The 18,237-nt window shown below is 44.4% G+C and overlaps 1 protein-coding gene across 1 annotated transcript in view; it reads right to left on the bottom strand.

Moving 5' to 3' along the window:
• Window positions 1-1,393: 1,393 nt before the first annotated feature.
• Window positions 1,394-18,237, bottom strand: part of LONRF3 (LON peptidase N-terminal domain and ring finger 3) — a 52,573-nt gene continuing 35,729 nt past the window's right edge. The window contains exons 7-12 of the mRNA XM_075323822.1: window positions 17,669-17,783; window positions 14,776-14,897; window positions 14,315-14,473; window positions 9,338-9,500; window positions 4,236-4,385; window positions 1,394-1,975 (exon numbers count right to left, since the gene is read on the bottom strand). Coding sequence (XP_075179937.1) covers window positions 1,817-1,975; window positions 4,236-4,385; window positions 9,338-9,500; window positions 14,315-14,473; window positions 14,776-14,897; window positions 17,669-17,783 — 868 coding nt within the window. The 3' untranslated portion in view covers window positions 1,394-1,816. The remainder of the gene's footprint in view (window positions 1,976-4,235; window positions 4,386-9,337; window positions 9,501-14,314; window positions 14,474-14,775; window positions 14,898-17,668; window positions 17,784-18,237) is intronic.

Genomic DNA, 18,237 nt, shown 5'->3' with positions numbered 1-18,237 from the left:
GCTGTGAAGCACAGATCGCTGTGTGTGACAGCGAGACAGCAACAACTAAATGTGCAGGCAGCAGGAGCCGGCTGCTGCAGAGGCTGGTATCCACAGTAAACATCGGGTAACCAAGAAGCCCTGTCCTTGGTTACCCGATATTTACCTTCGATACCAGCCTCCGCCGCTCTCACTGTCAGTGCCGGCTCCTGCTCTGTGCACATGTAGCTAGCTGCAGGACACATCGGGTTAATTAACCCGATGTGTGCTGTAACTAGGAGAGCAAGGAGCCAGCACTAAGCATTGTGCGCTGCTCCCTGCTCTGTGCACATTTAGCTGCAGTACACATCGGGTAATTAACCCGATGTGTGCTGTAACTAGGAGAGCAAGGAGCCAGCGCTCAGTGTGCGCTGCTCCCTGCTCTCTGCACGTGTACCTCCGTGCGGTGGTAACCAAGGTAAATATCGGGTTGGTTACCGATATTTACCTTAGTTACCAAGCGCAGCATCTTCCACGCGGCGCTGGGGGCTTGTCACTGGTTGCTGGTGAGCTCACCAGCAACTCATGTAGCGACGCTCCAGCGATCCCTGCCAGGTCAGGTTGCTGGTGGGATCGCTGGAGCGTCGCAGTGTGACATCTCACCAGCAACCTCCTAGCAACTTACCAGCGATCCCTATCGTTGTTGGGATCGCTGGTAAGTTGCTTAGTGTGACGGTACCTTAAGAATGTCCTTCGTTGTCTAGAACAACCAATCACAGCTCCTATTAATGACCTGTAGCAGCCAGCTCAATTAACTTTAATGTAAGCAGGTTTTTTGGTGAATAACTGTAAAGCGCGGGGTTAAATCTTCCCCTCAAAACAGTCTATGACGTTCCCTGAGTCACATGAGGTGCCTGTGCAAATTTTTGTGATTGTAAGTGTGACGTTGCAGATTCCTTTAGCAGACATACATACAAACATACATACATACATATGAACATACATACACACACATACACTCAGCTTTATATACTAGATAAACAGATTCTGCCTCAATTAGTGAAAAGAAAAACATGGAATACAATTTGGGATGCTCTGGGGGCATTGAGAATAAGGTTTTTCATTAACCCGTCTGGTACCATGAAAAAAAAAATCAGTAGTGGCATCAATCTGCATGGGGTCATATTGACCCAATGGTACCAGACAGGGGTTGAGAGCCTATAAGGACCATCTTATCAGTACATTGCAGATGCATAGAGAATTCTAATACATAAACCCTTGCATTTTTTCTTTTTTTTTTTTTTTTTTTTTTTTATTTTATCGCATTATAGATAACATTTGTTTTTCTACAGCAGCATAGATTTTTTTTGGCTTCACGTAATGTTCTTCCTTACAAAATAAATATATTTAAGCCGACAAATTGCACTGGAGAAAATCAGTTCTCAGTTTTTTATTCTTTTAATTATCACAAATCTTCAATAACCGCAAATAAATATATCAACATTTTTTTGTCCATTTTTCTTGTTTCACTGTGAATTTAGCACATCAAGCTGGAGGAATGGTAATGAAAAAATAAATTATTAAGCGTAAAGATGATCACAAATCTGTACATCTTGTAAAAACTCAGATTTTGTATAACAAAACTTTTATCAAAATTTGGAATTCCAAAGAAAATATCTGTATACTGCATTTGATATAAAAGGCGTCCAGGCTCTGCACTGGATTCATTCATCAGGAGGAAAAAATGCAAATAAGTTAATTCTGAAGGACTGAATGCCTTGCAAGTTGTAATGTGTCATCCGCTTCTGGCACGTACGTTGTGTATGCACTCGATGGAATGTAGATAACTACAATGACGTTATCGTGATCGTGTACGACACATAAAAAGTAGGACACGCCGAATACTGGTTAAGCGATCCTTCAGTGAGGTCATAGCCAGAAAAGGAAGCTGAGCCCTGCTCTCAAGAGGAAGAACAGCCAGGATCCACCAGCACCAAGCAGGACCATTAGGGTTCACCTGGAAGAGACAAGGGCTAACATGAATACATCTCACACTGCAATCTACATAATATCGAGTATCTGTCCCTCATTGAGTTCTCGGAAACATGTTTTTAGTGTTTAACTGAACATTTTCCCACACTGTTATATTTGTACGTGTCGGCTAACCTAGTTTTATATGGAATTACCTTTTTTTTAGCCTCTCATCTGGTGAAATACAATAACTATTGCTAATTTTCTGGAAAGCAGGGGCATAATCACTACACGTGTAGTGGTTGCAATCGCACCCAGGCCCCAGGAATTCCCAAAAAGGCTCTCTTGTCTATATAAAAAGACCAATGATATTAAAGATTTGCGATAATTGGGGGCCCTGTTGAAGCGTTTGCATTGGGGCCTGTGATCTTCCAGTTACAGCACTGCTAACAAATGTATGTATATAAAAATCTTGTCTGCAGATTTCAGCACCAAATTTGCATCTACTGGCAGAAAACCACATCGAAACAGCGTGAAAACCATTTTTGTGGATTTTTTTTGCCAAGAGATGCAGATTTAGTGCTGAAATTTTTACACCATATTCCTGCACCCAATCTAAACATCTTGGCAACTTTTTACACCACATTCCTACACTCAATCTACTCCTCCTGCAAAAAAAAAAATAAAAATTGCATCAATACCGCTTTTCACTTACAAATTAGTAATGGAGGGGGTCCATAGATGCCTGCCATTACTAATCTAGGGCTTAGTGGCGGCTGTGAGCTGTCATTAAGCCCGTATTACCCCGATTGCTACCGCACCATGGCAATTGAGATGAGCCGGGTAAAATTCCAGAATTGTAGCGTCTAATGCATGTGACAATCCTGGGTGGCCACAAACTGCTACTTTTTTGGTTGGATGACTTAATAAGCAAGGGTCTCCCATGACTGAGAATACCAGCCCCCAGCTGACAGCTTTATTATGGCTGGGTATCAAAATTGGAGTACTGCACGCCGTTCTTTAAAATTATTTATTTAAATAATTTTAAAAAATAAGCCTCAGACGGTTCCTGTTATTTTGATACGCAGCCAAGATAAGCATAGGGCCGGGGGCATTATGCTTCATCTGTGCCACTATCATAATATCGGGGGGGACCGCACACCAATTTTTTAAATTTATTTTTACACCAATAGAGACGCACACACAGCGCCTCTGATTAAAAGCAGTCAGACACTCTGTTACACAGGGTGGGAGCGTGTCTGACCGCAACCAGAGATGCCAGGACTGACGGTGGGCGGCGGAAGCAGTGAATATACATAAAGGATTCTGAGCAGCCCCAAAAGAAGTATAAGCGGCCCAGAAGTAGTGTAGAGCCGCGTGAAAGGCTCATTAAGTATACAGAACTTGTTTTCCCCTTTAATTCTTTATTTTTCCTTTATTTTTTTTTAATTACCAGAGTTGTCGGACCCGCATCATTACCCGGAGTTTTCTGAAAACTCCGGGCCCGGGGTCGGTGCTCGAGTAGTTTTGAACCTGTGCGGATCTGGACTTTTCCAGTCCAGGTCCACCTGTCACTGCTGACAAGTCATGCCCGTTCGTGGCCATAATGAACAGAATAAGTGTAAAGGCCCCGTCACATGCTAGGATATATCTAACGATATGTCATCGGGGTCACGGAATTTGTGACGCACATCCGGCATCGTTAGAGATGTCGTAGCTTGTGACACGTCTGAACGACTGATAACGAGCAAAAATACTCACCTTATCGTTGCTCGTTGACCCGTCGTTCATTATCATAATGTCGATCCTCCTTCTGCGCGCTGGTTGTTCGTCGTTCCTGAGGCAGCACACATCGCTACGTGTGACACCCTGGGAACGACGAACACAGCTTACCTGCGTCCCGCTGGCAATGAGGAAGGAAGGAGGTGGGCGGGATGTTATGTACCTCTCATCTCCACCCCTCCACTTCTATTGGGCGGCCGCTGTGTGACGTCGCTCTGACGCCGAACGTCCCTCCCCCTTCAGGAAGACAATGTTCACCGCCCACAGCGACGTCGTGTGGGAGGTAAGTACGTGTGATGGGGGTTAACGACACTGTGCACCACGGGCAATGAATTGCCCGTGACGCACAAACGACGGGGGCAGGTGCGATCGCTCATGCGATCGCACAATATATCGAAGCGTGTGACAGGGCCCTTTAGTGGTTTGCTAGCTGGCCAGAGATGATATATTCTTCACATCTCATTCCCTTAGAAACATCTTCACATCAACAATGTATCAGTCAGTGTCTTATAATAAACATTTACCTGTAAATCAATTTCCTTCTCAGGTATAGATCCGAAATGACTCAAAATGCGACCTTTTAGTGCTGGTTTCAGGGTCGAAAACCAAGTGTAAGCTTGATCGTATACGGCATCATGCAGCACAAGCAACTCCGCATAATGTTCTCCCTGTACCTGTAAGACAAGCAGCACACTCAGGATAGATTGGATAATGGTGCTGGGTTAATATTTTTCCTACAGTACTGCGTGAGATGAGATGGTTAACAGGTCAGTCTGGGTGACCATTGTGCTCAGCGGTGCCTTCATGGCTTTCTTTTTAGACCTTCCCCTGTAGAAGCCATTCTTTACACGGTGTTCCAATGGACTCCGCTCATTCTCTTCTTTGGCAATGATCAGATTTTCCTATGTATTTTAGTTTTTTTGATAGGAAAATGTAGTTTGTTTTGTTTTCAAATACTTCATGTTTATGATTGGAATCTACTGGCCTTGGTCACTACATTCTGTGGGAGGCAAGAATCCAAGTGTATACCTCCGACCAAGGAAAAAAATGAAAGAGATTAAAGGGTTATTCTCATCTCCAAGATCCTATCCCAATATGAAGATGTGATAATAATAAAACCGTATTTTCCAGCGTATAAGGCTGCTTTCACACTTGCGTTGAACGGCATCTGTTGCTATCAGCCTCCTTGAGGAATTAGGGTAACCGTTGCAGGAAACCGTTTTATTCCTCATAGACTGCTATTAGCTACGGATAGCAACGGATAGCCTTGCGTTGCATCCGTCAGCCGACGCTGTGTTCCATCCATCTGGCGGATGGAACGTTGCATGTAGCGTTTTTCTGCGCTTGGCGGAGTGTCAAAAAAAAACGCAACCTGCAGGATTCCGTCGGCGTCCGTTGTTTTTATAATGGACGCCTATGGTGGCGGATTCCGTTAGAATCCGTCATTTGACGGATTCCGTTAATGCAACCGTCTTTACACAACTGCGCATGCCCAGATGTGTAAAGTCAAGAAAAAAATAATATAACGGATTGCGTTATTTTGTACGATCCGTTGTGCCACTATATGCAACGTATCCGGTTTCATCCGTCATACAACGCAATGCAACGGATGCCATTCAACGCAAGTGTGAAAACAGCCTGACTACTTTTAACCCCTAAAATCTTCTTAAAAGTCGGGGGTCGTCTTATACGCCATCACTTTACACTTTAGTGTTATCACTTTACATACAATAAAAGATATTCTCACCTCTCCTCTGTGCCCGTGCTGCCTCCAGCTGTTTCTTGCAGACCGCAGACACACAGACACTCCTCTGTGATAGCGTCCGTGCACAGAGTGGCCGCTGCAGGGTGTCGTCATGGCTTCACCACAGTTGAATACTTTATGGCGCCACAAAGCATTCAACTGCAGTAAAGCGCTGACAGTAGCGGCGGCCCTGTGTATTGGACGCGCTGTACTGCAGTTGAATACTTTGTGGCGCCGTAAAGCATTCAACTGTAGTAAAGCCATGACGACATCCCGCAGTGGCCGCTCCATTGCAAGAAGCAGCTGGAGGCACCGGGAGGGGGGTGGGGAGGGGGGGCATGGAAGAGAGGTGATAATATTTTTTATTGTGTGTAAACAACTGCATGATAGGGAACAGAAGGGAATCAGCAGGAGGGCATTATTAAACAATGGAGACATTACTGCAGGGGACATTACAGCAGGGGACATTACTATACAATGGGGACATTACAGCAGGAGGGCATTATTAAACAATGAGCTCATTACTGCAGGGGACATTACAGCAGGGGGATTTCACTAAACATTATGGACATTACTCAGATCGGCTTACACTTGAGTATATACGATATATCCCAAACTCTATATTTTAACTGGAAAACTTGGGGGTCGTCTTATACGCCCAGTTGTCTTCTACACCTGAAAATACGGTATTTGCAAATTCCTCCAATTAGAAATGTAGTGTAGTTCTCCTGATATAGCCATGTCTCTTACCTCATGTGCAGGCCATTGCAACTTAGGTATCCTTGGTTACGTCCATTCATATAGTTAGTTAGATCCTTGTGGTCAAAACCATGGATACCTCAGCTACAATGCCCTGCACATGAGGTAAGAGACATAACTAATCAGGAGAACTATACTACATTTCTAATTTGAGGAATTTGCTGATATTATTATTATTACACCTACTACATATTGGGATAGGATCTAGGAGATTGGAATACCCCTTAAAGGTCTTATTCAGACATCCAGCTCTTTGTGCATGATAAAAACAGACCATTGTCTTGATTATAATTTCTAATTTTAAGGTTTAAAGAAGACACAAATCCAATGTTAATATTATAATCCATTTTTGGTTCACCTGTCTTGCCATCACTGCAAAATTTGAAAGAAAAAAAAATATTACACGCTTCTCCAACCCAGTAAACAACCCAGTAAACAACGGACAGCACTGGGACACATGGATGCATCAGTGTTCTTTTTTAAAATATTTTTAATAAACTAATTGATTTAAATGTAATATTTTTATTGGAAAAAAACATGTCGCGGACTGCAGTATAATCGGAATGTGAATGAGGCCTAATAGTGACCTGATTCCAACTGTTGCAAAAATTGTTGGATTAGATTCAGCTCAAGAAGTCCCAAGGATGCAACGGTCATCCGCACATCCGCTACTGGAGATCCATAAGAATGCTGGCAGCCATTAGCATATCTTTTAAGATTCCTTTATAACGGTATGAAAACTTAGAAAGAAAATAACCCTTCAGTGGAAAACTTTTGCAAACTTTAGCAGAAACGTCATTTTATTTTGTACTTTTTTACTAATCTTCACAAATTCTTTGGAGAACATGAACATTTTTCAAAGTTTTTATGCCTCAATAAAAGAATGCTTGAAGATAGGTTCCCTTTAGAGAAGGCAGATCAAAGTACTGTAGTGCGCATGCGCGGGTTGTCTTTGACCTTTCATTGCACCTGTGCACTACAATACTTTAATCTGCTCTCAGCCAGGCAAATCAAAGTGCGCATGCGCAGGAGCGCAATGAACGCCTCTGTATGAATGATGTAGGACACGTCATGCACACGGGGCTGGGAAGGAGGACAGCGACTGGACAAGATGGAGGGGGCACTGGACCGGACTGCCCCAGGTGAGTAAAATAAAGGTGTTTTTTACGTTCTACAGAGTGGCCTGGGCTCTTCCGGAATGCTGTATATAAGAGCTCACTGGTGCTGGACGCAGCTTATAAAGGAACCTATTAGCTGATATATGCTGCCTATCCACAGGCAGTCTGTATCAGGCACTGGCTGTATTATCCCAGCCAGGTAGGTTTTACTCTGAAAAGTTGGTGTTTCAGAGAAATATATACTTTGAAAGCAGCAGGGGACTGAGCCGCATGGGAGACTAATCGGACAACTGGGTCCCTGGTGACTTTTATCCACAAGCTGCCCTTGAGTGACAGGTCTCTCCTTACGCATGTGTACAAAATGGAGGACCTGTCAATCATTGGCAGCGGGTGGAGAGAAACTGTGGGAAACTCACCTATCTGACTAGTCTCCCGTGTGTCTCGGTCTCTGATGAAAGTATATTTTTCTCTGAAATGCGAAAGACAAGTGAGACACCCAGCGTAGTGGGGTCTTATCCGACAGACAAAGCTGAGGGATATGGTAACTGCTCACCTATTGGGGTTGTATAACCAACATCTGAGGATTCATGGCAGTGACAGCTGCTGCAGAACTCTCAGGTCAGGAGAAACCACCTGTGGACAAGTATGGAGGATAGGAGTGGTGATCTGCACTGCGGACATTATATTCACCATTAAAATACAGGAGATGTTATATGGGAAGGCCATGCAGCTTATTTTCCATGTGTTTCAAAGTCGGACCAACTCCAATTCTCCAATACTTGTTTCTCTGGAACACTGCAGTATTTCAGATTCAGACATATATGGCTGAAGTCATACAACCAGTGCCTGATACATGAGGACAGTAGATAGGGCAGAATCAGTTAGGTTCCCTTCAAGGATACTAATAAATTGCTTCACTAGCCTTCACAATGGCTATGCTTGGCTACTAATTTAATCATTACTTGAACAAGTTTTTTAGTTTTGGAAAATCACTTTTTTTTTTTTTCTTTCTAAGAGCTTTTCTCACCCTCCATTGGTCCAGCACGGAGTCTCTGCTATTGCTCCCGATGTCTGTGATTGTCTGCAGCGCTATCATGAATAACCAAGCGCTGAAGTTCTACCCAAGGTAATGGAATGAGATTCTCAGAGCTGCTGGGATCAAGATGTCAGCGCTGCAGACAATAGGTGACACCAGAAGCAGCACTGAGACTCAGGACAGGACCTGGAGACAGTGAGTAAAGCACTGTTGTTGTTTTTTTTTTGTTTTTTAAACAAACTGCAGAACTAGAAAACTCCATTAAGGATATAGGAAGTCTTAACTTGATGTGATGAGTATCTCTGTTGGAGTGTTTATCATTTGTACATCCTAACATACTTTAGCTGTAATGTATGGCTCTAAGCACTAAGGCTATGTGCTACGTGCGCTTCAAATCGCTGCAGAAACAGTCCGTAATGGGAAAAAAAAGCCGATTTCATGCGCTCTGACTGCAGCCCCTCCCATAGACAGAGCGGGGACTGCAGGCAGAGCGCAGGAAAGAAGTGACATGTCAATTCTTAGAATGCACGTTTCGAGCAGCAGCCGAAGCGCTGCGCTCTAATACGCCACGTGCACACGTCTCCTGCATAATCTTCATAGACTGTGCAGGGGATGCAAGACACATGCAGTTACGCTGCGGTGCAGATCGCAGCGTAACTGCATGCAAATACGCAACGTGCGCACATAGCCTGATTCACATGACCACATAATGGCAATATTTACCCTTCCATCTGACAACCATCAATTACCAATCTGACCTTGGTTCTCGTGCCTCAAACTATCAGACTTTTATATGCCTATTTAGTCTAGGCTAGTGATAAATTACAGAGAATTGATGGCAAAATGTGAATTACAGATTGAATAAAGCCACACAGTACAGATATGTGATGTCCGGGCATATAGGACTACAGCATCTAATTAGTGTAATCATAAAGTACATTTATTACTATGTGGAAGCCTAGGACTTACTTTATCATCCTCCACATACTCTATATCAGCAGTGTTATATCCATCTCGCTGACTGTGACGAATGACCTTAAATCTCCTTTTTCCAATACTGTCCACTACCGATCGTCCATCAGCGAAGAACTCCACATTCCTGATCTCCAACATGCATCCGTAATCTGCAAACCTATAAAAGGGAGGAATAACCGCAAATTAAAGACTTTCTCTAGACAGTATTAGGCTACATCTAACAGTTCACACCACAAAAAAGCAGAGGCATTGCTCTTATACTTATGTGGATGATGACCTAGAGGGGTATTCTCAAGTCAAGAGGTTATCCTCTGTCCATGGGAAGAGGTTACCCCCCGCCCATAGGAAGAGGTTACACCCTGTCCATAGCAAGAGGTTACCCCCTGTCCTTAGCAAGAGGTTACCCCGTGTCCTTATCAAGAGGTTACCCCCTGTCCTTAGCAAGAGGTTACCCCCTGTCCATAGCAAGAGGTTACCCCCTGTCCATAGCAAGAGGTTATCCCCTGTCCATAGCAAGAGGTTACCCCCTGTCCATAGCAAGAGGTTACCCCCTATCCATAGCAAGAGGTTACCCCCTATCCATAGCAAGAGGTTACCCCCTATCCATAGCAAGAGGTTACCCCTTATCCATAGCAAGAGGTTATCCCCTGACCATAGGAAGAGGTTATCCCCTGACCATAGGAAGAGGTTATCCCCTGTCCATAGCAAGAGGTTATCCCCTGTCCATAGCAAGAGGTTATCCCCTGACCATAGGAAGAGGTTATCCCCTGACCATAGCAAGAGGTTATCCCCTGACCATAGGAAGAGGTTATCCCCTGACCACAGCAAGAGGTTATCCCCTGACCACAGCAAGAGGTTATCCCCTGACCACAGGAAGAGGTTATCCCCTGACCATAGGAAGAGGTTATCCCCTGACCATAGGAAGAGGTTATCCCCTGACCATAGGAAGAGGTTATCCCCTGACCATAGGAAGAGGTTATCCCCTGACCATAGGAAGAGGTTATCCCCTGACCATAGGAAGAGGTTATCCCCTGACCACAGCAAGAGGTTATCCCCTGACCACAGCAAGAGGTTATCCCCTGACCACAGCAAGAGGTTATCCCCTGACCATATAAAGAGGTTATCCCCTGACCATAGGAAGAGGTTATCCCTCTTTTTAGCATTTGAAAATGTTTTTGATTTCTCTTTTGGCAACAGTTTTGGCCACCAAAAGACGGTTTGAGGTCAACTGAAGAAGAATAGGATGGGAGGAGAGGTGAATATCAACCTTTCATTTTTGGCTTGTGACTACCACTAAATTAACAAAATTATGTCATATAGATCTGACCCTATAGAGCAATTTATGAAGAAACATGGTCCCATTGATATTAATTGTATTTTTGGTGCTCATGCATGTCTAAAATTCCATTTAAAAGATAGACAGACAAAAGGTAGACACATGTCCCCGCTTCTTGTGATTGGTAGAACCCCTGAGATCATAAATGTATCCTCTCTCCTATAGGGAATGTTTTTTTGTAGCTCAGCTCATTCAAGCAAATAATATAATTATAATGAATATAGTACTAAAGTTTAATGTAGGCAGAGGTGCACAACCGTCTTTGGTCATGGTGCCACGCTGTTGAATTGCAGTATGTAAAGGATAGAACTTCCAGTTTGACTGAAAACAAAAGCCTATAGCAGGCTTTACATGCTACGATATATCTAACGATATGTCGTCGGGGTCACGTCGTACGTGACGCACATCCAGCATCGTTTGACATATCATAGCGTGTGACAGCTACGTGAACGAGCAAAAATACTCACCTTATCGTTGCTCGTTGACACGTCGCTCATTTTATAAAAATCGAACGTCCGATTGTTCAATGTTCCCAAGGCAGCACACATCGCTCCGTGTGACACCCCGGGAACAATGAACTGCAGCTTACCTGCGGCCGCCGGCAATGCGGAAGGAAGGTGGGCGGGACGTTTACGTCCCACTCATCTCCACCCCTCCGCTTCTATTGGCCGGCCGCTGTGTGACGTCGCAAGGACGCAGAACGTCCCTCCCCCTTCAGGAAGTGGATGTTCGCCGCCCACAGCAAGGTCGTTTGGAAGGTAAGTACGTGTGATGGGGGTTAAAACATTGTGCGACACGGGCAACAAATTGCCCGTGCCGCACAAATGATGGAGGCGGGTGCGATCGCAAATGCGATCGCACAAGAAATTGTAACATGTAAAGTAGCCTTTAGTGTCACGCAGTGACTACTGGGGTTCCGCCAGGTATACAGCAAACCCCAGCGACTGCCGAAACACACGGTACACGTTACAATGGTGGGCTCTTGCCCTAGGGAAAGAGGAGCAGGGTCACCTCCTAAACTCACCTGAGGCTGATCCCTGCACTCCCTAACGTTGCTATATGGGTAATTTCACCCCATCACTGATCATGTGCCTATCCCTGTGTTTCCCTGGACTCAGCCCTATATAGTGCGTAGGACACAGGGAATGCTAGTCCCACTCTAGGTTAAAGACACAGAGAGGATTAGACAGACTGGTAAAATAAACAACAGCAATCATACAAAGCACTCCATACAACAAGAGGTAATAATGAGGCATGGACCAGAGGGGGAAAACCCAAAGAGGACTAAGGAAAGGAAAAACTCAACACAGCAAATGTTCTCTGAATGACTTCTTGGTCCACAGCTCACAGGTTCCCTCTAGAAGCAAATATAGCAGAAACTATCACTAGCAGTTACCTGGATAGGAGAGAGGTCTTTTATAGCAGCGCTAATTGGCAATAGAGAACAGCTGACTATTGCTCACACACAGAGTTCCAGGAGACCAGACAATCTACTTAATCCTAGCAGCACTGGATAAATGAGAATATGTGCAGCCAGCAGTATTAACCTGAGCAAGTGTGTTTGAAGCCCAGAGCTGTGATCTCCTGACATCAGAAACAGGAGAGGTCACCCTTCATTGTGGAACCCTTGTGACACTCTGCATTAGTGGTATTGGTACTGGTATATTAAACCTTTCCCTTTGCCCTTCTTCTATGGATTGTACTGACCCAGAAAAAATATACTTAAAAGGGGTATTCCCAAGTTCTGGTACACAAAATGACTATTGTCCACACACACTCTGCGATCTCACTGCTACCTGTGTTTTAATGGATGTTCAAGAACATTTCACAGCTTTTACGGATAGCAAGTGCCACTTGTTCCTTTGTTTGGATCAAGTTTAAAAGTTATTTTTTTTGTTTTTTTGTCTTTTGTTTTTGGTGAGGGATGTCTCAATAATAAAGCAGCCAATAGAAGATGTCATTTTTTTGGGGGTGATAAAAACTTCTCACGAGCCTCTGTACGAAACCAGTGACACATCAAAGCACAGTATTGGCCCGAAGATTTCTATAGGTGTTGTATATATATGCATGAGGCATAATAAAAGAGTAGTATAATTTGGATATTAGAATCCTGACATCATGTAACCTATTAAACAATGGTATCAGGTACATAGTGAAGGAAAACTGTCATTGGTCTGCTGGCAGGGTGTTATATCTGCTCAGATTTAAGTACAATTGTGTAGGAACATTTTTTAGAAAACCTTACATTTTATTCTTTGAAATCTCTGACTTTTTTTATGCATGAGTCCATTGGGCAGCCCTTGTGTCATGGGTGTGTCACAGGACACAGACAGTCATGTGGTTTCTGGCAATAGAAGGTCACAGACAATAGAAGGTCACAGCTTTTGGCTGTACAAAATGCTCCCTGACTTTTTACTGTTCCTGCTGTTAGTATTCATTGGTATAGATAGCTTTCCTGCTAGATTTTCATCTGTTCCCCGTTTGGACCCAGCAGGAGCTTGCCTTCCACCCAGCTGCTGTTCATCAGTATTCTCTTGGTGTTTAAATACTCCCTTCTTCCCTGGACTGGTGCTGGTGATATTATTCAGTTCATTCTAGCTGTGGTTGCAAGCAGGTGGCTTTCTCTCACCTCTAGGATTGTTGCTGAAGCTTTGCTGAACTCCTGCCGGTGTCACTGTGGATCAGTAGTTCATGATTTTTCCCCCATGTGTACCCATTATGTCTTCCTTTAGCATTTAGTGGGGTTGACAAAGAGCTCATCCCATCCGTTATTATTATTCCAAGAAGTTAGGATTAATCACAACTTACTCAGCTTCAGACGCACCCTAAAAACGCATCTTTTTAGGGCGGCCTATCACAGTCCCTAGCCAAACTAAATTCACATAGTCCCTCCACAACTTCTCAGAACATAACCCCACGTCATACTCCACGGCACCCAAATGCATCTCAAGGTTCTGGCCCACTGGTCCAGGAAGCCATTATCTAGCCCCCATTTCCTTGAGATGGCTGGATTGTCATTGTAAATAAGCACTTGTACCTTGCCCCCCCCCCCCCCCATCTCATTGTAGATTGTAAGCTCTCACGAGCAGGGTTGTCTTTTTTTTCCCTCTAAATATTGTATTTTCTATAACTGTTACTTGCTTGTATATGATCCTCCTAAATTGTAAAGCGCTGCGGAATATGTTGGTGCTATAGAAATAAAGATTATTATAATTATCCTTTCCCTATTTAGGGCACTAGAGATATCTAGGGTCAGGTATCTGGCTCGGTGCATAGGTGCGGAACCTATCTAGGGTGGTGGGTGACCCCAGGGACCAGCAGTTGGTTTAGTCAGGGGTCACCGTCTAACCCTACCCTAAATGCAATAGTCCTTTTCCCTTTTACCGTTCGCTTGGTACTTCCCCGTACCTAGCGTGATACCTAGTCAATGATTGACAGCGTTTGACTCTACAAGCAGAGATAGCTGTCAATCACTGGAGATTCTTTTCCAACAAATCTATATATTCTTCTGGTCCTCCTTCTCTATAACGAGCTGTCCACGGATCGGACTGCGATCCAATGTGACAGATTCTCCTTAACAAAGAGGCAGTAGAGAAATCCAAACACATGAGAAAGAGAAACAATCTATTACCTACCCTTTAACAGAGTCTCCGATACACATGCCGAACTGCTTTGTACCCGTTTCCATGCATCTTCGGATCATCAGCCGATAACAAGGCTCAAATATGTGCAGTGGACATGGCACTGTAGGATAGGCCATTGTGCACACAAATATGGGCACATTTGTATTCAAGCTTAAAAAGAATAAAACAAGGATCGATTAAGATCAGATGAAAAATACTGGGACCTCCTGTGACTGCATGAAAGTCAATGTAGTATGTTGGCATTTATCTGGACCTGTCATGGAAGCCACAATACAATGAGAACAAGGTGGTGGCTCTTAGAGAGTTTGGCCAATACTTTTCTATTGATAGCCTTTCCTTAGCATAAGAACAATAATGTGAGTACAGTATGTAAGGAAATATGCTCTAAATCAGTTCAATGCAGCCAGGACATCATTTCATGGATACACGGCCTTCTTTTTTGGTGGACTTACTTGGAGAGTTCGGCTATTTCCTCTTCATACACCATCTTCCTCTCTTTGAGTTCCTCAGGAAAGTATTTAGCAATGAGATCTTCCATCAGGTCTGTTTTACAAAAGTTCCTCATGGCCAGGTACTGGAAATGTGAAAAAAATGGTAATCATTTGTAAGATGAAGGAGGGGAGTAGCTGAGGGATGCTGAATTTGAACTTGTCTGAATGGAGCATCAGTACAATAGAAGCTGATGGAGTCTGTCTCCAATCAGTCCAGAAATCCAGCTGGCCCAGAACACGCGAAGGGCTCGATAACTCATGTTCTCTCATACGAGGGAATAGGACCGATCATGCAAATGACACTCTGCTCAAACTCTGCTACGACCGTGAGCAAAATGTCATTCACTCTAAGGATTCTCCAGTCTCGGTGACCAGAGCGGGCAATCAGGTGACGGCAAGTACGTGATGCACAAGCTTCTGGCCACATTCCAACTTCTCCTCACTCAATACACTTGTATTTTATGTCTAGTATGAAAGTGACAGGGATTAAGTATATCATATACTTTCAGTCACATGATTCTCCACTCTCATCACCCACATCAGAGAATCCTGACAGTGTGTGCAGTGTGAGGATATAGAAGTCTGCAGTCACTTTATGTGATCACACACATGCATAACCACTTTATTATCCATGAGAAGGACAGGAAGTAGGAGTCTAATACCGTGTTTTTCCAAAAATAAGACACTGTCTTATACTTTTTTTTGCCTCAAAAAAGTGCTAAGGATAATTTTCCGGGCAGGTCTCCAGGGCTTGGAGAAACATGGTTGGATAAGTTTACCCACTCAAAAAAGCTGATCTCCCTCCTTCCCAGGAGACTCATACTTACCAGACCCCGGACGTCTCCGCAGCTACTAGGTCCTCTATGTGATCTCCGGTGGGCCCTCCCAGCAGGTACATGTTTCTGGCCTACTCTCACATACATCAGATCACACACACAAGCACCAATCAGATCGCGCGCACACACACACACACACACACACACACACACACACACACACACACACACTCATTAGTCACTCACCACATCCGTCGGTACAGAATGCCTCTGGCCGTATGGATAGAGGGGACGCAGTGCAGTGGAATGCATAGAGGACTCGGCGGTGGAACACATTGCAGGTCCTGTAAGCATTCCATCCACAAGTCCTCATGCTCCACCGCACCGTGTCTCAGGATTTTGCCGGCTTGAAGAAATCTCTATCGCTGGATGTGGCGAGTGTGTGTGTGTGTGTGATCTGATGTGTGCAGGTCTGCGATCCACTGCAGGGCCTCCTGCTTGGCGTCTGGTGCCCGCTGTCTATACTGAAGTGTCCTGCAGTATCTGTAACATTTTTAGCTGCATGGACACTTCATTATTGAACCGCGACTAGGGCTTATTTTCGGCGTAGGGCTTATATTTAAGCTTTGCTCTGAAAATGTTGAAAATCCCTGATAGGGCTTATTTTTGGAAAAACACGGCACTAGGCCCATTAGCCAGTACGAAAATTGCAAGGTTTTTTAAATAGTTATATGAATAATAAAACCCATAGCATAAAAAACATAAACCATTTGATTATAAAAAAGGCCATTTTCTTATGACACATTTGCTTTAAATCTTAATAGCACATGGATAGCATCACTTCCTATTTGTGGATATGTGTAGCTTTTCTGTTGGATGTTAAATTGTGTTCGAGTTTAAATTAAAAAAAAACCCAACTTCTGTATTGCTGAAATGACAGACTAAAGGCCGCTTTACACGCTACGACATTGCTCGCGCGATCTCGTTGGGGTCACGGAATTTGTGACGCACATCCGGCCGCGTAAGCAATGTCGTTGGGGTTACGGAATTTGTGATGCACATCCGGCTGCGTTAGTGATGTCATTGCGTCTGACACCTATTAGCGATTTTGAATCCTTGCAAAAACGTTCAAAATGGCTAATCGTTTACATGCCCCCCTATTCTCAATTATCGTTGCTGCTGCGTGTACGATGTAGTTCCTCGTTTCTGCGGCAGCACACATCGCTATGTGTGACACCACAGGAACAGGGAACCACACCTTACCTGCGTCCTGCCCCCAATGAGGAAGGAAGGAGGTGGGCGGGATGTTTGTCCCGCTCATCTCCGCCCCTCTGCTTTGATTGGGCGGCCGCTTAGTGACGTCGCTGTGACGCTGAACAAACCGCCCCCTTAGAAAGGAGGCGGTTCGCCGGTCACAGTGACGTCGCTAGGCAGGTAAGTATGGTGACGGGTCTGCGCGATTTTGTGCGCCACGGGCAGTGATTTGCCCATGTCGGACAACCGACGGGGGCGGGTACGCACGCTAGCGATATCGGTACCAATATCGCAGCGTGTAAAGCGGCCTTTAGGCATACCTGGTTTTTTTTTTTTCATTTGACTTAGTTGTCCTATGTGTTGATTATATTACTTATAGACTACTTGTTTCACAAATCCCCCCCTCCCCTTCGAAGTTCTCCATCTCTAATTCTCAGTTGTCTCTGAGCTAGTGGGGAGACGACGATAACATGTCTCAAATACACAGCATAGCCCACAGTGACATGCAAGATCCCTGCTCCCCTACATCTCTGAAGTGCGTGTTCAGAAGCAGCAGCATGGAGGACTTTACACAGCAGTACTGAGCAGTGTAGGTGTGACTCCAGCTCTGGAGTGAGACAGGACACTTACAGCAGCACTATTTTCCTGCTCCTGTCTCTCCTCCTTTCACCTCCCCTTATAGTTCACTAGTCAGCTGTATATTGACACTTCTTTGAGCATGATGGATTTGAGTTAATGATAACTTCATGATGAAGGGGTATAGTAATGTAGCAATCTCCAATTATTTAGTATTCACAATGCTATAATAAAGCAAAGCAACAAACCTCACACAGGTCTTCTTTGCACAGTGGACACTTGGGGTTGTGGTCCAGGCAGCGCTCCAGACACTTGAGGCAATATGTGTGTCCACAGGGAGTAGTAACTGGCTCATACAGCAACCTGGAGTCAATAGAGTAAAAAGAGAGAACAACAATATCTTGCAACAATTCGAAACGCGTGAGTCATCTATGCAGTACAATGGGGGGGGGGGGTCTACCGGTCAATGGTGTGGCTAGCTATAACCTCGCGTATACACTACATACTGAGCGCTGAATATCTAGCACGTCTATAGCAATGTTGGGTTGTAATAAGAGGGTCCTAGTCACAAAAACAGCACAAACAGCACCAGTCACCATTTTACCTTAAAACGCTTTTCTTGATCTGAATGTGAAAGTTTTTTTTTTTGTTGCCTGAAAAGTAGAACTGGGTTAATGCCGGCTTGGTTTGTAGACTGGACTCTGGGTCATTGGATAATCCAGGGAAAGGAGCACAGTCTGCCCATTTTAATATAAGAAACAGCCTGCGATGAATAAGGTTACATAACGGGTCTGCGAGGGGGGCAGCCCCCCAAAGT

This window comes from Anomaloglossus baeobatrachus, chromosome 9 (genome assembly GCF_048569485.1).
Source record: "Anomaloglossus baeobatrachus isolate aAnoBae1 chromosome 9, aAnoBae1.hap1, whole genome shotgun sequence".
In the NCBI taxonomy this organism is placed as follows: Eukaryota; Metazoa; Chordata; class Amphibia; order Anura; family Aromobatidae; genus Anomaloglossus; species Anomaloglossus baeobatrachus.
Note: the sequence above shows the minus strand (reverse complement) of the source record. Positions and strands in the feature narration are given on the sequence as shown.